Source organism: Squalius cephalus (genome assembly GCF_949319135.1).
Source record: "Squalius cephalus genome assembly, chromosome: 22".
NCBI lineage: Eukaryota > Metazoa > Chordata > Actinopteri > Cypriniformes > Leuciscidae > Squalius > Squalius cephalus.
Window position 1 is genome coordinate 1,932,429 of NC_137143.1, and position 22,329 is coordinate 1,954,757.

Here is a 22,329-nt window from a genome sequence, read left to right on the forward strand (position 1 = left end):
GACAGCCCTAGTGACAATATGTATTTTTTTTAAAGGGGAAATTTCTGCATGAATATGTTTCTGTTGTTATAATAACTGTTCACATCCTCATCTACTTCAGCACGATTTCTCAGTCTTATCCAGCCTTTTATATGAAACACAGCGGAGCGCTCATTCCAGCGGCAGTGTTACATATAAAAGGCATGAAAATGCTTCAGAAAGGGGAGCGTTGAACACGACTATCAGATCTTCGCACTCTAATGTGAGATTAGCACGGCTGGTTTAGCTCTTCTCCAACAGGTACAGTAACCAGCGCCACATCAGAGCCAGAGAACAGAGAGCTCAACGCCGTTCTTTACATCATCAAAACCACTTCTACTGTTGATGCTCATGTGGTTCATGTACATTTATCATTTTCAATAAATAGGATGTTTTTAGTGCACTGAGAATTTATTTTGTACCACATTTTAAGCACATGTTCATCTTACTTGTCAATATAGTATCATATAGTATCATTATCTCCCAAATTCTTTTTTTTGTTTCCATTTTAATGGTTGACTTAAATTTTAATCTTAGTAACTAATGTATTGTCTAATTAATTGAAAGAATTAAACTCATTCAACTGAACAACAATTTATTAAAAGTTGAACAAAAATTGTATTTGTTTTATCACTACCATTTTATTGTTTCCAAATTCCATGTATTCTGTTTAAAATGGTTTAATTAAATTGATAGTTTATCGAAAATCAGATATATTTAAGTAAAATAAATAAACTTTGTTTAATATTTTTTTTGTTTATTGCAAAGCATGTATAATTAATTAAAAAAGTGTGTGAGTGAGAGAGTGAGTGAGTGAGAGTGAGTGTGAGTGAGTGACAGTGAGTGAATGAGTGTGAGTGAGTGAGTGAGTGAGTGAGTGAGTGAGTGAGTGAGAGTGAGTAAGTGACAGTGAGTGAATGAGTGTGAGTGAGTGTGAGTGAGTGAGTGAGTGAGTGAGTGAGTGAGTGAGTGAGTGAGTGAGAGTGTGAGAGTGAGTAAGTGACAGTGAGTGAATGAGTGTGAGTGAGTGTGAGTGAGTGAGTGAGTGAGTGAGTGAGTGAGAGTGTGAGAGTGAGTAAGTGACAGTGAGTGAGTGAATGAGTGTGAGTGAGTGTGAGTGAGTGAGTGAGTGAGTGAGTGAGTGAGTGAGTGAGTGAGAGTGTGAGAGTGAGTAAGTGACAGTGAGTGAATGAGTGTGAGTGAGTGTGAGTGAGTGAGTGAGTGAGTGAGTGAGTGAATGAGTGTGAGTGAGAGTGAGTGCACTAGCGGCTAAATATGTGTTAGCTATTCACCACGCCAGAGACAGCTAATTCTCTAGAGAGACCCACTGTATTTATTCATTTATTAGGATAGATTGTGTTTATTTATCTATTTATTTATATTTACTATGCTACATATGACATGATCTATACATATATGTTTTATTTGTTTTATTATTTATATATAATATGTTGATGCTTTGGCAACATTGTGTTACACAGTCATGCTAATAAAGCTCATTTTGAATTGAAAAAATTGAATTGAGTGAGTGAGTGAGTGAGTGAGTGAGTGAGTGAGTGAGTGAGTGAGAGTGAGTGAGTGAGTGAGTGAGTGAGTGAGTGAGTGAGTGAGTGAGTGAGTGAGTGACAGTGAGTGAGTGAATAAGTGTGAGTGAGTGACAGTGAGTGAGTGAATGAGTGAGTGAGTGAGTGAGTGAGTGAGTGAGTGAGAGTGTGAGTGAGTGAGTGAGAGTGTGAGTGAGTGAGTGACAGTGAGTGTGAGAGTGAGTGACAGTCAGTGAGTGAGTGAGTGAGTGAGTGAGTGAGAGTGTGAGTGAATGAGTGAGTGAGTGAGTGAGTGAGTCAGTGAGTGAGAGTGTGAGTGTGAGTGTGAATGAGTGAGTGACAGTGAGTGTGAGTGAATGAGTGAGTGAGTGAGTGAGTGAGTGACAGTGAGTGACAGTGAGTGAGTGAGTGAGTGAGTGACAGTGAGAGTGTGAGTGAATGAGTGAGTGAGTGAGTGAGTGAGTGAGTGAGTGAGTGAGTGACAGTGAGTGACAGTGAGTGAGTGAGTGAGTGAGTGAGTGAGTGAGTGACAGTGAGTGTGAGTGAATGAGTGAGTGAGTGAGTGAGTGAGTGACAGTGAGTGACAGTGAGTGAGTGAGTGAGTGAGTGACAGTGAGAGTGTGAGTGAATGAGTGAGTGAGTGAGTGAGTGAGTGAGTGAGTGAGTGAGTGACAGTGAGTGACAGTGAGTGAGTGAGTGAGTGAGTGAGTGAGTGAGTGAGTGAGTGAGTGACAGTGAGTGACAGTGAGTGAGTGAGTGACAGTGAGAGTGTGAGTGAATGAGTGAGTGAGTGAGTGAGTGAGTGAGTGAGTGAGTGAGTGACAGTGAGTGACAGTGAGTGAGTGAGTGAGTGAGTGAGTGAGTGACAGTGAGTGTGAGTGAATGAGTGAGTGAGTGAGTGAGTGAGTGACAGTGAGTGACAGTGAGTGAGTGAGTGAGTGAGTGACAGTGAGTGACAGTGAGTGAGTGTGAGAGTGAATGAGTGAGTGACAGTGAGTGTGAGTGAATGAGTGAGTGAGTGAGTGAGTGAGTGACAGTGAGTGACAGTGAGTGAGTGAGTGAGTGAGTGACAGTGAGAGTGTGAGTGAATGAGTGAGTGAGTGAGTGAGTGAGTGAGTGAGTGAGTGAGTGACAGTGAGTGACAGTGAGTGAGTGAGTGAGTGAGTGAGTGAGTGAGTGAGTGAGTGAGTGACAGTGAGTGACAGTGAGTGAGTGAGTGACAGTGAGAGTGTGAGTGAATGAGTGAGTGAGTGAGTGAGTGAGTGAGTGAGTGAGTGAGTGACTGAGTGATTGACAGTAAGCGGTACCTGTCCTCTGGAAGGCCTCCAGCTCTTCACTCTTCAGGTCTTTGATGGATGCAGTCACAGATTTAAACGCTCCTTTCAGGCGTTTGCCCAGAACCATGTGATCGGGTTCAGCTCTCAGACGAATGCCGTATCTGTCCTTGTCGGAGGACAGCGTGAGCTGGCGAACGTTCAACTCCTGGAGAAAACACAATGTCATGCTGCTGTGAGATTGACAAGTTTTACAACAAGATGTAATTTAACTGCAAAAAATGTACATTTAATAATTTAATCAAAGTGAAAAGGTTAGATATCGTCGCCGTCAGGCAGAAACCTTGTATGTCCAAAACCGCTACTTTTCAGGAAATTGAAAACAACTGTATTGTTGATATTGTGGCTTTACACTACCACTGATCAGACACTTGCATGTAGGGCTGCACGATATTGGAAAAAAATTACATTGCGATATTTTTTTTGGCAACGATATATATCGCGATATTGCGAGCCATCAATCCAGGCTAAAGTCAATAATTACCATTCCATGTTATTAATAATTTCACTATAAGCAAGCTTCTTTACAAGTAACAAAAGGCCACTTAATATTTTATTCCAGAAACATATTTCTCTCAGAATTCGGTGAACGTTCTACACAGGACCTAACGTTCTTGGACCCGAAAAATTGTTTTCTGTGCTGATTCAATGACGCGTTCATGTAAACGGCACCTAGAACCAGCAAAAGTAATGATTAATAATATGTAAAATATTACAATGAGACATTTTAATTGTTTATTAATAAACAAGTGTTTTCTGTTGACAATAGGCTACTGACTCGCGATCTTCGCAGCAGTGTTCGGGAGAAATGCACTTTTCATACAGATTTTTTTTTTAATGGTTCTGTTTAAAAGTAGAGATTTCTGTACATAATAGTTATATTTCTATTTTTTTCTATTTTATTATTTTTAGGTGTGTGAGGCGAGTAGGCTACCTTTTATGCTTAGTTTCGGTTCATGGATGATAGCTTAATCTCCAGTTCAGGCGCTGGCTGCTATAATTAATTTTTATTTATTAGGCTAAATCCAGGAAATTGGATAATGAAATACTGATTAAAATTAAGATACAATTAATACAAAACGAAATTCGTTTTAAAGAAAGGCTTTGTGATTTCTGTTTGAGGTCTCTGTTAAAGTTTTAAAGCAGTCTTTTAGTGCGGCTTTCATAACGGTCGCGTCCGCAATGTCACGTAGCCTAACATTGTTTTTTCCTCATAAATGCGAACACGAAAAATAAACGACTTTTTTTTAAAAAAGACAACCATCCACAACTTTATAATACTTCAGCAAAGTAGCCTACCTCTTTTTGGTCAACATCCTCCTTTTTGTAGACGAAATAGGCTAGTAGTAGTCCTAAATAGCTGATTTTGACTTTTTTGCGGCGGATCCTCTTCGTCGCGCATTTTTAGCAGGATTGCCAGTGAATGTTGGCTGTGAGTGGTGAGCGCGGCACAGCGAACCAATCACTGTGCAGGCACGCGGAACGCGTATGTCACCCCAGCAAAAAGCCATACAACAAACTCGTGTTTACTGTGTGCTACCCTGGTGCTACCGTTCTCTTACACTATGGTACTAACGTTACCCTTCACATCGCATGTTCCGGCGATGTGACTATCGCTCATTCGCACATCGCGATGTCGATGTTAAAACAGAATATCGTTCAGCCCTACTTGCATGTGTCATCATATTATTAACATTTTACCGAAATCAAGCTCAAAGGGTGTTTTTTGACCAGTGAATCACAGACATTTCGTGTCATACATGGCATTAATAATATTAATAATAATGTTTATTTTATTTAGCGCCTTTCAGAAAACTCAAGGTTGCTTTACAATAAAGTACAAATAAACATGACATAGAAACGATACAAAATAAACTGAGATGGATAACATAATAGATAGAGATACATATACATTAAAAAAACACTGAAATCGTGTAATGATGAAAGGTCGTGAATAGTTGAAGAGTTGGGGCAATGGTACAAAAAGCCCTTCCACCAAACGATGATAGTTTGTGCCTATGGATCGTCAACAGACCGGTATCGGAAGATCTAAGTGTGCGAACTGGGCAGTAGGTATGAATGAGATCAGAAATATAGTTGAGGGCAAGACCATGGCGTGCTCTGAACGTGATAAGGAGTCTCTTGTATTGAATACGAAAGTGAACGGGTGGCAAATGAAGTCTGCGTAAAATCGGAGTAATGTGGGAAGATTTCTTTGTGTATGTGAGGACCCTATCTGTGAAGCTCTGGATGTATTGGATCTTATTTATTGATGAATTGGGTAAGCCATAGAAAAGAGAATTGCAGAAGTCAAGCCGTGAAGTGATGAAAGCATGAACTAGGGTCTCAGCATCGCTGATATTCAGAAATGGATGTAAGTGCGCGATATTACGAAGGTGAAAGAAGGCTTAGTGAGAGAGGAGATGTGTGGAAGGAAGGAAAGAGAGGAGTCAAAGATTATACCAAGGTTTTTGACAGTGGTGGAACCAAAACTCCAGTAATATTAACATTGTCAACACAGAAACGGGATGTAATTTGAGGTGAACCAATAAGTAGAAGATCTGTTTTATAAGTGTTGAGTTTGAGAAAATTACTGGTCATCCAAGCATTTATATCACCAATACAAGCTGATATGAAATTACTGGGGAAAGGAGCATTGCGTTGAGAATGGATGTATAGTTGGGTGTCGTCTGCATAGCAATGGAAGTTAAAGCCATGATGACGGATGATGTTACCTAGTGGGAGCATGTAGATGATGAAGAGAAGAGGCCCAAGAACAGAGCCCTGGGGAACACCGTGTGGGACAGAGGCATTAGTGGACTTAGCCTGGCGGATGGAGATGTAATGCTGGCGATCAGACAGGTAGGAGGTGAACCAGGACAGTTCCAGAAATACCAAGAGCAGAGAGTCGTGAGATGAGAATACTGTGAGAGATTGCGTCGAATGCAGAGGAAATATCTAGAAGAATTAGAATACTGGTGGAGCCGGAGTCAGTGGCCATAAGGAGATCATTGACAACCCTAAGAAGTGCTGTCTCAGTGCTGTGGAGGGAGCGGAAACCGGATCGAAAACATTCATGGGGTTGTTAGATGACAAATGTGTTTGAAGTTGAGCAGAGACCACTTTCTCAAGCAGTTTCGAAATAAATGGTAGATTTGAGATTGGTCTGTAGTCGGCCATGTCAGAGGGGTCGAGGCCAGGTTTCTGTAGGACAGGAGTGACAGCGGCAGTTTCTAACAAGAGGAACAGCACCAGTACTTAGTAGTTGGGAGATGAGAAGTGAAATCGGCATGAGATAACAGGTGCACATTTTTTAAGTAAAGCAGAAGGAGTGGGATCAAGATGACAAGAAGATGCGTTTGCTTTGCTGATTAGCTCTGAGATATAAGCAGGGGTTGGGGGGGGGCAAAATCAGTGAGAGTACCAGGTGTAAAAGCAGTGGGGAAGTCGTGTGTGGAGACAGGAGAGATCATGGATGGGAAAAGATTACGAATGCTATCGATTTTATTTTGAAAGTGCATTAGAAGTGCATCGCATTACATTTTCATCAACTTACAACTTATAAAGTTTATTGTAGCTCTCTTTTTCCTGTTATTGGGGAAAATCTCATGTTATAAAATATGAATAGGCACGGCCTATTTGAGACAGTATTGACTATGACGACAATTGCTAGCTAGACAAGACACTCTATTCCACTCCTTCAAACATTAATATTAGCCTTTACATACATACATGCATACATACAGATACATACATAGTGTTTTTTGGATAAAGAAAATGCTGTAAGTATTGAAAGAGACAGTTTTTTATTAACAATTGCATTGCAAACAAGCAGAGACGGTCCAGAATTTGTGCGACACTTCATGAGAGGCGGGGCGGAGTTATGAGGCTTGACTGACAGTTTGAGAAGCCAAGGAAGTTACGAAGTTCATTCACAAGCTCATTTTAATAGTTTTCATTGGTTAATGCCTGAAAAGAAAATTTGCCAATATATATTAAAGCTGATAAATAATGTATTATTTCCTTCAGCTGAGACGCTTCAGATGCGCACTGTTCAACATGATGATTATGAACTGCTTGAAATATGATTGGAATCGCTTCAAAAAAGGAAAATACAGTAAAGTGCAGCACAAGTGTGTCATATCGGCTACATAAAATTATAATGAGAACATCATAATTTTGTGTTTGGGATGTGCATTTTAATGGTGAGACGTTTGTTTTTGTAATCAGTTTCTTGAAAAATATATAAAAAACTTGGATTTAGATTTATCGGCCAATATATTGATTATCGGCTTTCAAATATAAAATAATTATTTGTTATCGGTATCAGCCAAAATGTTCATATCGGTGCATTCCTACTATTAAATATTAAGTGCTTTTCTATTTTATTTGAGTAAAAGTACAAAAAAATTGAATGCACTTAAGTATTCCTTGTAAAACATACTGATTGATGAATGTTTATTTATTGTGCAATTTTATATACTTAGAATAACATATAAATAAATTTATATACATTTATATATTTTGCAATTATAGGTATATAATTGTCAAGTAGCCAGCATTAAGGAAGATTATGCAGACACTTAATATGTATTGCTCTGGAAGTAAGAAAACATATTTCATTACCAAAACATGTCCTACACTGATAACTACTGATAATTCAAGTTTGCAAAGTGAAAATTACAAAATATATAATTATAGTATACTAAAATGAGGAAAAACAAAATGTGTGTAGAATATGTGTTGACAAATATAAACATGCAATATAAAAAACAGACCTCACATTGGGAAAAAATGTGTTAACGTTAAAATAAACGCATGCAGACATACTTGTTTTATCTCATTTGAAACTGCTACGGCAGCGGGGAAAATGCATGGGCATTAATATGCGTTATTTTAACGTTATGTTAAGTTTTTACCTAAAATCTTCTTTGTTTAGACAAAAATGCACAAATATTGTTTGGACATGCCCATATTTAAGCATTACAGTGGGCTTAAACAGCTCGCCACAAACAACTGACAATCATGACCTAAATATGATTTTCATTTACAATAATAAATACTAAAAGTCAGCATTAGTAACTTTTCACGCCATTAGTCACTCAAGCTCCGAGGATCTCCCGTGCTCGGCTCATTTTGAGTCGGACTTAATCTCATCTCTTGATCGTCTGAATCAGTGAGTCGTTGTCTCGATAACAGATGCTTTCGGATCGGTTCAGTGCAACTTGTGAACCGATTTAAGTGAAAAGAATCAGCTCATTCATTATTCAGACACCGCTATCCCGCCTCGGAGTGGCTGCCGATTTCTTCAGCTCAAAATAAACGAGGAGCGACATGTTTTCGGAAATGCAGTCGAGTAAAAAGTACAATATTATGTTTTGGAATATAGTGAAGTAAATGTTTCCTAAAATAAAAATACTCCAATAAAGTACAGATACTTGAAAATTTTACTATACTTAAAGTCAATAATTTCACCAAAATGACATAATTGTTTTTTCTTCTTCATGCCTTAAAATATCTTGAATGTAACTCGACACCCTTGCCTCATTTAGTATACGCGGTTCTATGAATATGCAAATGAGCCCCGCCTCCACTCACTCACTCAGCTCAGAGATCCTCTCGTTGACGATCACACGTTGATCTGATTGGTTACAAGGTAGTTTGTGACATCAGAAACACCAGCGATTTCAAAGCGTGTTTTTGAGACTGTCTTTGGTTCACTGCAGTTTTAAGGAGGAAATACTCAGCAATGCTGTCAACTTATGAATTTACACATGGTTTGTCTTAAAGCGGATTAAAAACACCACATAGACACATAAACAACATTAAAAGCTGGACCTACACCACAGGGGGACTTTAAGTACAGTAATGTCCATCACTGACTAGTCAGTAGAAGTAGTTCATAGCAGCAAACACACTGTGAGAAGATCTTACGAAATTTATGACACTGTCAAGAAAATTATCGCAGACTATCTTTGGTCACATGACCATGACAACGTCTCTCACTGTACGATGTAGGATCACCGTTTAGGAGGCACAACCACAGAAATTGCCACAATTGATCATCTTTCATCTGAGACTTATGCTTTTTTCACATGTCTATCTTTGTTTAGTTGTTGATGTTAGATCATGAAAAGCTCCAGTTCTTCTCTATATCAGTGTCAGTGTTTCTGAACTCCTGAAACGCCTCCATTGAGTTTCTTCCGGGAACGAACACGTCACAATATTCCTCATTATAATATTTAATGCGCAGAATAAAGGGGCAGGGCCTGGTTGAGTTAGTTAGTAATGTGTTAAACTGGCGGTTATGGTAAGGGGCGGGACATTTCCCAAACACACTCGAAGCGCTCGACCAATCACAACACACTGCTCCAGCCGACCAATCAGAGCACAGTGTGCTTTTCAGAAGGAGGGGCTTCATAGAGACAGGAAGTAAACAGAGCGTTACTGACAGACTGGGAAGAGAGGAGCCGCAACAATGGAGAATATGAGGAAAATATCATTTATGAAACAAGGATATATAACCCAGAAAGCAATTTTGAGTTTAAAAGACGTCTAATAAGACGACTCACAGCCCAGACATCTGGATAAAACAAGAAAAAATTGGGCTGTCAGTGAAAATTAAATAGACGTCTAAACCATCACCCGAGAATAGACTAGTCATCAATTAGACAGCAAAGAAATGAAATGAGCGAAGAAATGAAATCAACCAGCTTGTAATCACTGTTGACTTTGCTTTCATGATGGAATATCACACATCTCATCCCGCAAGTTATTCTGGCAAAAACCACATGTAACCGAATTCAAGGTTATTTTGGCTAGAAGTGTGTTCCTCATAGCCGGACTATATCGGGTCTATAGTTAACCTAGACGGAGAAGTGACGGCTATTGCTTGCTGGGAAGGTTCTGCCTGACAGCGACGCTCTGAAGTTTTAAAGCACCAGTGAGAGACATGTTCTGTGTTTGCTGTATTGCAGTGGGAGATGGTTCATTAAATCAGGTGACTGCAGCGTTTGTGTTTCTCACACTGCGAGAGCAGGAGGAAAAAACAAGTCAGACGGTTGAGTTTGTGCCTCACACGTTCATCTGGGACGCGAGTCACAGAAACGTCATCTGAATAAAACATGGCATCTAATGAACCACACAGAGACGGTGCTTTAAACCCGCCGAAAGAAAGCACTTTAAACCCTGTGTCACCAACAGATCCATCCGTTTAAGAGCATTATGATCTGATTCAAAACAACAGATATGAAAAATCTGCGGTCTCTGTACGTCTGTGAACGGTTAAAAACGCATCTCTGTTGCTGCCGGATATGAATGCATTTAAATAACTGATTATCTCTCGCTAAATAATGCAAAGCAAAATGCAACTGGAAAAACCGTCCAGTTTCATCATCTTTCATACGGGTGATTTTCTCATGAATATATTTGTGAGTCGAGTGGGTCATGGTGAATACTGAAGCTAGAGCTGGGATCAATGGTGTGTGTGTGTGTGTGTGTGTGTGTGTGTGTGTGTGTGTGTGTGTGTGAGTGTGTGCGTTCTCCACGGGGGTGTTTGACAATCGAGCGTGGCAGACACGGAGACAGAGGAGCTAATTTTAGCTCGGAGGCTCAGCCCACCCATAAATCACTGCGGCAGGGGCTGGAGATGAAGGACACCGGTTGAGCGTCTGCTCACACACTCACTGCACACGTGTGTGTGTTCATACACACCAGAAGAGCACTGTGATGTAGCCCTCGATACATGATAAGGTGAACATGTTTGCCAAGGGCTCCACACCAGCAGAGGGCCCTGCTGAGCTGATCCAACTGTGCTTTGGTTTAAGTCACTATTAAATTCACATTTCTTTTTTGCAGTGTTTATTATAAATTATTGTTTTAAATTCATGTTCTTGGTAATCTTGAATCAGAATAACTCCCTCTTGCAGCATCCCTTCTCTTCTATGATGATGTGGACCTTTAACTTGTCACTCACCTGAGATCAGCCAATAGCAATATGCATATTCATAGAACTGCGCATACTAAATGAGGCACGGGTGTCGAGTTACATTCAAGATATTTTAAGGCATGAAGACACTTTGTTTTCAAGGGAAAAAACATTTGAATGAGTCATTTTGGTGATCAAAGATGAGAAAAGATCAGAAAATTATTGACTACACAGGCTTTAATAATAATAATTTATTATTATATACAATAATAATTATATATAGTATTTGAATTATACTTAAAATACAAAAGTTTATTGTAGATATCTATAATTAAACTCCTATGAAAGTCACCCGAGACATCATTGGTCAGTCCTCATTCATTGTATTTTCATGGGAAAGAGCGAGCAGCTAAATGATGATAATGATGAGACACACACACACACACACACACACACACACACAGACCTCCAGGATGTGATTGTGACACACACACACACACACACACACACACACACACACACACACACACACACACACACACACACACACACACACACAGACCTCCAGGATGTGATTGTGACACACACACACACACACACACACACAGACACACACACACACAGACCTCCAGGTAGAGAACTGCACTCCCGCGGGACCCAGCGTAACCGAGTGCGGCGCGGGACAATATTTGATGAGTGAATGCGGGTGCGGGCGGCAAGATATTATTGTGTGCGGTTTGCGGGAAAATAAAATTATTTGCAGGAAATATCTAACAAAATAAAATAACTAAAAACAAATAAACCGTTATTTATCTAATGCACAAGCAACAAGGATAACTAAAATAAAAACGATTTACAGGCGCAAGGTCGGAAGCTAACTCTCGCGTGGTTCATAGGCGCGGAACAGCCAAGCCTTGCACCGCATTACTCAGGTGGATCGTTTAGTGTTACAGATATTAGTTCGTTATTAAAGAAAGGAACATGCAAAACTACAAAACTGACGTTTACGGCAAGTCAGTAGAAAGTGTCAAGTGCACTAAAAGATGTAGAATATGCAATGTATTTAAAAAAAAAAAAACTACTTATACGTTTACCCGTGGGATTTTGCGGGCGGGAGCAGGACGAAACTTGATTGTTGCGGGCGGGAGCGGGAGAAAATAAAATATATTTTTGCGGGAGCGGGACAAAATCTTGCGGGAAAATCCGTCCCGCGCAGGTCTCTACCTCCAGGATGTGATTGTGACACACACACACAGACCTCCAGGATGGGATTGTGACAGACACACACACACAGACCTCCAGGATGGGATTGTGACACACACACACAGACCTCCAGGATGGGATTGTGACAGACACACACACACAGACCTCCAAGATGGGATTGTGACACACACACACAGACCTCCAGGATGTGACTGACACACACACACACAGAACTCCAGGATGTGACTGACACACACACACACACACACTGACCTCCAGGATGTGATTGTGACACACACACACACACACACACACTGACCTCCAGGATGTACTTCTGCAGGGACTGGATGTCTGCGAGAGCCTCGGCGTCCTGATGGATCACCACCACCTCCTTCAGCGGATACTGAAAACACACACACACACACACTCGCGTCACACACACATGCAGTGACTCCAACACGCTCCAGCTCAGCTCTCAGGGGTGCCGCGGGTCTCAGGTGATCGTGACCCGCACGGATCAGCTCCACACGGCTCGGCACGCGTGTGACTCACGGATTACCGGATACATTAAACATCACAGAGTGAAAGTTTATAATTTGGATGTTTTATGTTTTGCCAATTTCCACATTCATCTGTGCGCACAGATACACACACACACACTGGCTACGTTTACATGCAACCAAGTAATCCGTCAGTAATGGGATCGGCGGCTCAATCGGACTGAAAGCCCGTAAAACACCTTAATCGATCAGATTGAGCTCGATCCGACTGGGATTTGGATCGGATTGAAATGGGGTTTATTCCTTTTCTAATCCGATCGAGAGAACATGTGAACACTTGATCGGACTGAGACCGAAACTGAAAGGACTGCGCATGTGCAGTGATGTAGAAATAGCATAATGCCGTATGACAGAACGAGCTGTTCTTCCTGATGAATAAACGAGTGTCCCGTCATTCTATAATCCTCCTTTCCCTGCGTCTGTGAAGTGGAGCAACGTCCCACCAGTGTTTCAGACTCTCATCCACAGACGATCAATATAAGCAGCGGCAGGAGCGGCTCATACGCTCATCGTCTCCCAATTATGACCAGAAATGGATAAATATTAAGTCTGCTGTTTAAAACAAATAAAGAACCAATGTAGGAGAATAGTTATTATGCGCAAACAGCGGGAAACTCTGTATATTCGAGCAGTGTGCGCATGTCAAGAAATAATATTCCTACTGTTGTCTGTGTCAATAATATTAAAGGGATGGTTCGGGGTAAAATCACCCTAGGGTTCTTTGCACCATGACCTCGAGCCAAACCCCCCCCCCCCCCCCCCCCCCAGAAGCCTTTTTCCCCTTGGTTGAACATTATTAAAGTTATGCTTATTTAGAGATATCAGCCGGATGGTTTAGTGCAGCGCTAATGGATCCTATGATGTATCCGGTAAATTACCCCACTAATAATGCCCAGAATGGACCAAACTTCTACAGTAGCACAAATAGGTTCTGTACTGATAAAAAGAGGCATTGGAAAGTTTGTAAGTACATGAGGAGTTTATTTAAATAACACTTATTTACCTGACGGCTCATGCTACCGCTAACCCGGACACCGACGTCACTTCAGTGATTTGGGAAAAGCACGTAAAAGTCCTGCAGAAAGCGATGCATAAGGATGAAGTGTAACGACGCCCAGTTCCAGGAATGCACTAATATTTTGTTGGTAGTACCAGTTTGCAACAATTATTAATTATTAAGTAACAAGATGTCAACACTTATCGTTACACTTCATCCTTATGCATCGCTTTCTACAGGACTTTTACGTGCTTTTCCCAAATCACTGAAGTGACGTCGGTGTCCGGGTTAGCGGTAGCATTAGCCGTCAGGCAAGTGTTATTTAAATAAACTCCTGATGTACTTACAAACTTTCCAATGCCTCGTTTTATGAGTGCAGAACCTATTTGTACGACTGTAGAAGTTTGGTCCATTCTGGGCATTATTAGTGCAGTAATTTACCAGATACATCATAGGATCCATTAGCGCTGCACTAAACCATCCGGCTGATATCTCTAAATAAGCTCTAACTTTAATAATGTTCAACCAAGGGGAAAAAGGCTTCTGGGGGGGGGGGGGGCAAAGGACCCTAGGCTGATTTTACCCCGAACCATCCCTTTAATATAACAACAAAATACAGCTTTAACAAAGATTAAACTATATTTAGTTTCTACAGTGAACAAAGAGCTTTACATTTAGGCTTAATTATTCATTTCTGTACCTGAATACTACTGTTAGACTTTGCAACTTTGTTATTGAGTATTCATCTCTGCTCGTGATGTCTTCTGTCGGCCCACATCGGTATATATACACAGTCAAACCAAACATTATTCAGACACCAGATATCATTTTTCATATTTCTTTACCAGTGTGATCAGGACACTATAGTTCATTTATGTAAGTGAGGAGAGCAAAATAAAGTAAACTGTGACATATTATACCCAATAAATCTTCATACAGTGACTACCAGTGAAATTAATAAAAATTTGGGACCAAAAATTATTTGGACACTTTGACCTCAGCATGTTTTTTTTCTTTCCAGTCTTGTACCTAGTTATATTATGAAGACATTTACAGAGGGATTTGTAAATATATTATTCCAAGTCTGATTTATATAACATTTTCTTCCATAAAACATGGCGAAAATCATTTTTTTAAGGCTATTGACAGTATATTCTGATTTACAGGATAACAAAAGTAGATATCCATAAATCTCTCTGTAATTATTTTCCCATCTAATATGTGAACACAATGAAAAAATTATTTTTAACCTGGCTTTATCCAATACTCAGATTTAGTTTTTAAATATATGCAAATTAGCACATATTTAATTAGATATTGGCTAATTTGCATATTTAAACATTAAATTACAGAAAACTTGTAATACATTTTTTTCTCATCTTAATGTAGGAAATCAACTGGGAAAGTTTCATGGTGATATCTGATAGTTAAAAATTTTACCCTATTCACCTGTAGTGCCTCGCCTTAAAGGGATAGTTCACTTTGAAATTAAATTTTGGTATGTTTTAACTTACCTCAAGGGCATCCAAGATGTAGGTGTCTTTTTTTCTGCAGTAGTTTCAATTTTGATATTTTTAGGTCAAACCGTTCTTGTCTGTCAGTCATTTAATGCAGGTCTGTGGTCACTGTCTCAAAGAGCATGCACAGAGTCCAAATTAAACAATTCCCCATCGTCCAAATTAAACAATTCCCCATCGTAAGTACACATTGATGGCCTAAGACACGAAACGAGCGGTTTGTGTGAGAAAACGAACAGTATTTATATCGTTTTTACCTCTTATAACACAGCCACGTCCAAGTGATCTGAGGGCGCAGTATAGATATATATACACTAGATGTCGCCTTAAAGACATTCGTTCCAATGAACTGCCGTAGCCAAGGCGGCATCTAGTGTATATATATCTATACTATACTATCTATCTATGCACCAGTCTGCGCACACGTCACACAGCAGGATGCGCGCGCGCCCTCAGATCACTTGGACGTGGCTGTGTACAAGAGTTAAAAACTATATAAATACTGTTCTTTTTCTCACACAAACCGCTCGTTTCGTGTCTTAGGCCATCAATGTGTACTTACGATGGGGAATTGTTTAATTTGGACGATGGGGAATTGTTTAATTTGGACTCTGTGCATGCTCTTTGAGACAGTGTCCACAGACCTGCATTATATGACTGACAGACATGAACGGTTTGACCTAAAAATATCAAAATTGAAACTACTGCAGAAAAAAAGACACCTACATCTTGGATGCCCTTGAGGTAAGCTAAAACATACCAAAATTTAATTTCAAAGTGAACTATCCCTTTAATTGCTAATGCTCTTTTTACACACAGACTGAACAAAATGAAGCATTGCTTGGTGATTGGTTGAGCTAAACTGGTATTATCTAATTGTGTAGTTAAATTTAACAGCTGACAGATATTCAACATAATTCATGTGTGAGACAGTCTAACAGAAGGACGGACAAAACCAGTCAAATATCAACTGAGTTCTGCTTATATTTTATTACCATTTTCTAAACTATAGAGTATAAACTGTGATAATGTGAGAAATGTTGAAGGAGTCTGAATACATTTGGGTTTGACTGTGTGTATATATATATATATATAATTTTTTTTATATACAATGATCCGATCCGTGGCTCAAAAACCATAAATGATCCGAACCGAGAGTTTTGTGATCCGTTGCACACACTCACACACTCTCTCTGAGGGTTCATCGCGGTAATAATGAACGTCTCTCACCTTGACGGGAAGAGTCTTGCGGTCTCGGATCACACGGCCCAGCTCGATGACCGACTGCATCTGGGACACCGCGTTCTCAATGCGCTTGTCAATCAGAGACTCCCTGCCAAACACACACACACACACACACACACACACACACACACACACACACACACACACACACTCACTCAGCTGTGGAAGAGCTCGAACAATCACAGAACTGAGAGCGGAGATCCGTCCAAACAACCAGTGACTGAAACACACGCGTCATGATGTGGATTTTACAGATATTTTACAGTGAAATTCCAGGACTTTTCAAGCACTACCTTTTTGGGTTTTCAAGGATGACAATCAGAGATCGCACTTATCAAACAATATCTTTAGTGTTTTTAAACTCAAATTACAGATACAAGGCATCCAAAATACAACTTACAACATATTGAATAATATATGAAGAGTTCAGATGCGAAAGCCTCTAAGTGCCGTCTGAAATCTTCCTCTAGAATGATCATTTTTATCAAGCTGGTATATTTAAGTTCAATAATTTCACTTAAATGGCAATGCAAATTACCTATTAATTGCCATTTAAGTGAAATTACTGAACTTAAATAACCGAGCTTGATAAAAATGATCATTCTAGAGGAAGATTTCAGATGGCACATTAAATACAAAGTTTATAATGGCTAGTTTTGTTCAATAAGCAATATTTTATATTATAATGTTGGCGTACTGAGTTCTTATTACAATTGCAGTGTGTTTTACACTAGTACACAGTAAAAACATTTATGATTATTATCAGTGTTGAGAACAGTTGTGTACATTTATTTTTCAGGATTCTTTGATGAATAGAAAGTTCAAAAGAACAGCATTTATCTGAAATAGAAAGCTTTTGTAACATTATTCACTACTGTTCGAAAGTTTGCGGTCAGTAAGAATTGTTCATTTTTTGGAAAAAAAAATTATTAATACTTTTATTCAAAAAGTGTCGGTCAAGACATTTATAATGTTACAAAAGAATCTATTTCAATGCTGTTCTTTTGAACTTTCTATTCATCAAAGAATCCTGAAAAAAAATGTTTTCAACATTCATAATAATCATAAATGTTTCTTGAGCATCAAATCATCATATTAGAGTGATTTCTGAAGGGTCATGTGACACTGTAGACTGGAGTAAATAATACTTCCATCAATAATAAGAATAAATTACATTTTAAAAGATATTTTAAAAAAACTGTTATTTTAAATTGTATTAATATTTCACAATATTACTTTTTTTTTTTCTTTTTTATCAAATAATTGCAGCCTTGGTGAGCAGAAGAGACTTCTTTAAAAACATAAAAATCTTACCGATCCCAAACTTTTAATCAGCAGTGTCTCTCAGACTGCTTGCATTCATTAACACAAATATACCCATGTGCAGTAATATTGAAAAGTGAGGATGTAACGCATCGTGATATTGAATCGGATTGAATCGTTGACATGATAATCATAATCGGATTGAATCGTTGACATGATAACCATAATCAGATTGAATCGTTGACATGATAATCATAATCAGATTGAATCATTGACATGATAATCATAATCAGATTGAATCGTTGACATGATAATCATAATCAGATTGAATCGTTGACATGATAATCATAATCAGATTGAATCATTGACATGATAATCATAATCAGATTGAATCGTTGACATGATAATCATAATCAGATTGAATCATTGACATGATAATCATAATCAGATTGAATCGTTGACATGATAATCATAATCGGATTGAATAGTGAGACCAGTGACAATTCACACCCGTTACACAGTTCATTCAGGTGTCACATCCACAGGTCACATGGTGTCAAACAGCTTCTAAATGCTCTTCCTCATGTTAAATCATTACACAAAGCTCCACTGTTTCTCGGTTCCATCAGCAAACGCAGTCCAGACGACTGAGGAGAAGAGATGTTTAATCAGTGAATGAGCTCAGTGTCCTCTCTTCGGCTCGGACACACGGTCACCTCTGCGCTCATTAATACACACAACACAGCACAGTAACACGGGACACTCGCTGAATATAGAGGAGTGAGCAGGAACAGACCTGAGGAGCGCTTACAGGCGAACTCTAGTGAGTGTGTTCACAGGCAAACTCTAGTGAGTGTGTGTTCACAGGCGAACTCTAGTGAGTGTGTTCACAGGCGAACTCTAGTGAGTGTGTTCACAGGCGAACTCTAGTGAGTGTGTTCACAGGCGAACTCTAGTGAGTGTGTGTTCACAGGCGAACTCTAGTGAGTGTGTGTTCACAGGCGAACTCTAGTGAGTGTGTTCACAGGCGAACTCTAGTGAGTGTGTTCACAGGCGAACTCTAGTGAGTGTGTTCACAGGCGAACTCTAGTGTGTGTGTTCACAGGCGAACTCTAGTGAGTGTGTTCACAGGCGAACTCTAGTGAGTGTGTGTTCACAGGCGAACTCTAGTGAGTGTGTGTTCACAGGCGAACTCTAGTGAGTGTGTTCACAGGCGAACTCTAGTGAGTGTGTTCACAGGCGAACTCTAGTGAGTGTGTTCACAGGCGAACTCTAGTGTGTGTGTTCACAGGCGAACTCTAGTGAGTGTGTTCACAGGCGAACTCTAGTGAGTGTGTTCACAGGCGAACTCTAGTGAGTGTTCACAGGAGAACTCTAGTGAGTGTGTTCACAGGCGAACTCTAGTGAGTGTGTTCACAGGCGATGTGTTCACAGGCGAACTCTAGTGAGTGTGTTCACAGGCGAACTCTAGTGAGTGTGTGTTTACAGGCGAACTCTAGTGAGTGTGTGTTTACAGGCGAACTCTAGTGAGTGTGTTCACAGGCGAACTCTAGTGAGTGTGTTCACAGGCGAACTCTAGAGAGTGTGTTCACAGGCGAACTCTAGTGAGTGTGTTCACAGGCGAACTCTAGTGAGTGTGTTCACAGGCGAACTCTAGTGAGTGTTCACAGGCGAACTCTAGTGAGTGTGTTCACAGGCGAACTCTAGTGAGTGTGTTCACAGGCGAACTCTAGTGAGTGTGTTCACAGGCGATGTGTTCACAGGCGAACTCTAGTGAGTGTGTTCACAGGCGAACTCTAGTGAGTGTGTGTTTACAGGCGAACTCTAGTGAGTGTGTGTTTACAGGCGAACTCTAGTGAGTGTGTTCACAGGCGAACTCTAGTGAGTGTGTTCACAGGCGAACTCTAGAGAGTGTGTTCACAGGCGAACTCTAGTGAGTGTGTTCACAGGCGAACTCTAGTGAGTGTGTTCACAGGCGAACTCTAGTGAGTGTTCACAGGCGAACTCTAGTGAGTGTGTTCACAGGCGAACTCTAGTGAGTGTGTTCACAGGCGAACTCTAGTGTGTGTGTTCACAGGCGAACTCTAGTGAGTGTGTTCACAGGCGAACTCTAGTGAGTGTGTTCACAGGCGAACTCTAGTGAGTGTGTTCACAGGCGAACTCTAGTGAGTGTGTTCACAGGCGAACTCTAGTGAGTGTTCACAGGCGAACTCTAGTGAGTGTGTTCACAGGCGAACTCTAGTGAGTGTGTTCACAGGCGAACTCTAGTGAGTGTGTTCACAGGCGAACTCTAGTGAGTGTTCACAGGCGAACTCTAGTGAGTGTGTTCACAGGCGAACTCTAGTGAGTGTGTTCACAGGCGAACTCTAGTGAGTGTGTTCACAGGCGAACTCTAGTGAGTGTTCACAGGCGAACTCTAGTGAGTGTGTTCACAGGCGAACTCTAGTGAGTGTGTTCACAGGCGAACTCTAGTGTGTGTGTTCACAGGCGAACTCTAGTGAGTGTGTTCACAGGCGAACTCTAGTGAGTGTGTTCACAGGCGAACTCTAGTGAGTGTGTTTACAGGCGAACTCTAGTGAGTGTGTGTTTACAGGCGAACTCTAGTGAGTGTGTTTACAGGCGAACTCTAGTGAGTGTGTTCACAGGCGAACTCTAGTGAGTGTGTTCACAGGCGAACTCTAGTGAGTGTGTGTTTACAGGCGAACTCTAGTGAGTGTGTTCACAGGCGAACTCTAGTGAGTGTGTGTTTACAGGCGAACTCTAGTGAGTGTGTGTTTACAGGCGAACTCTAGTGAGTGTGTTCACAGGCGAACTCTAGTGAGTGTGGCGAACTCTAGTGAGTGTGGCGAACTCTAGTGAGTGTGTGTTTACAGGCGAACTCTAGTGAGTGTGTTCACAGGCGAACTCTAGTGAGTGTGTTCACAGGCGAACTCTAGTGAGTGTGTTCACAGGCGAACTCTAGTGAGTGTGTTTACAGGCGAACTCTAGTGAGTGTGTTCACAGGCGATGTGTTCACAGGCGAACTCTAGTGAGTGTGTTTACAGGCGAACTCTAGTGAGTGTGTTCACAGGCGAACTCTAGTGAGTGTGTTCACAGGCGATGTGTTCACAGGCGAACTCTAGTGAGTGTGTTCACAGGCGAACTCTAGTGAGTGTGTGTTTACAGGCGAACTCTAGTGAGTGTGTTCACAGGCGAACTCTAGTGAGTGTGTTCACAGGCGAACTCTAGTGAGTGTGTGTTTACAGGCGAACTCTAGTGAGTGTGTTCACAGGCGAACTCTAGTGAGTGTGTTCACAGGCGATGTGTTCACAGGCGAACTCTAGTGAGTGTGTTTACAGGCGAACTCTAGTGAGTGTGTGTTTACAGGCGAACTCTAGTGAGTGTGTTCACAGGCGAACTCTAGTGAGTGTGTTCACAGGCGAACTCTAGTGAGTGTGTTCACAGGCGAACTCTAGTGAGTGTGTTCACAGGCGAACTCTAGTGAGTGTGTTCACAGGCGAACTCTAGTGAGTGTGTTTACAGGCGAACTCTAGTGAGTGTGTTCACAGGCGAACTCTAGTGAGTGTGTTCACAGGCGAACTCTAGTGAGTGTGGCGAACTCTAGTGAGTGTGTTCACAGGCGAACTCTAGTGAGTGTGTTCACAGGCGAACTCTAGTGAGTGTGTTTACAGGCGAACTCTAGTGAGTGTGTTCACAGGCGAACTCTAGTGAGTGTGTTCACAGGCGATGTGTTCACAGGCGAACTCTAGTGAGTGTGTTCACAGGCGATGTGTTCACAGGCGAACTCTAGTGAGTGTGTTCACAGGCGAACTCTAGTGAGTGTGTTCACAGGCGAACTCTAGTGAGTGTGTTCACAGGCGAACTCTAGTGAGTGTGTGTTTACAGGCGAACTCTAGTGAGTGTGTTCACAGGCGAACTCTAGTGAGTGTGTTCACAGGCGAACTCTAGTGAGTGTGTTCACAGGCGAACTCTAGTGAGTGTGTGTTTACAGGCGAACTCTAGTGAGTGTGTTCACAGGCGAACTCTAGTGAGTGTGTTCACAGGCGAACTCTAGTGAGTGTGTGTTTACAGGCGAACTCTAGTGAGTGTGTTCACAGGCGAACTCTAGTGAGTGTGTTCACAGGCGAACTCTAGTGAGTGTGTTCACAGGCGATGTGTTCACAGGCGAACTCTAGTGAGTGTGTTTACAGGCGAACTCTAGTGAGTGTGTGTTTACAGGCGAACTCTAGTGAGTGTGTTCACAGGCGAACTCTAGTGAGTGTGTTCACAGGCGAACTCTAGTGAGTGTGTTCACAGGCGAACTCTAGTGAGTGTGTTCACAGGCGAACTCTAGTGAGTGTGTTCACAGGCGAACTCTAGTGAGTGTGTTCACAGGCGATGTGTTCACAGGCGAACTCTAGTGAGTGTGTTTACAGGCGAACTCTAGTGAGTGTGTTCACAGGCGAACTCTAGTGAGTGTGTTCACAGGCGAACTCTAGTGAGTGTGTTCACAGGCGAACTCTAGTGAGTGTGTTCACAGGCGAACTCTAGTGAGTGTGTTCACACGCTGAATCACGAGAGGACCTGACCGTGACACACTCTTCAAAAGCTAAACTCAAATTTCTTTCTTAAATATTAGAATTAAATTAAATATTAGAATTAAATTCGAATTCTAAAGGCAACACTAGAGGGGAAAAGTACTGTATCGTCTCCTATGAACACAAGAGCGCAATAAGCAAATA

General features: G+C 41.0%; 1 protein-coding gene across 2 annotated transcripts in view; it reads right to left on the reverse strand.

Annotated features, from left to right (window-relative positions):
* Window positions 1–22,329, reverse strand: part of iars1 (isoleucyl-tRNA synthetase 1) — a 136,950-nt gene that overhangs the window by 51,668 nt on the left and 62,953 nt on the right. For both annotated transcript variants that reach the window (XM_079857204.1, XM_079857205.1), the window contains exons 24-26: window positions 16,331–16,433; window positions 12,346–12,429; window positions 2,870–3,044 (exon numbers count right to left, since the gene is read on the reverse strand). In XM_079857204.1, the coding sequence (XP_079713330.1) occupies window positions 2,870–3,044; window positions 12,346–12,429; window positions 16,331–16,433 (362 nt within the window). The remainder of the gene's footprint in view (window positions 1–2,869; window positions 3,045–12,345; window positions 12,430–16,330; window positions 16,434–22,329) is intronic.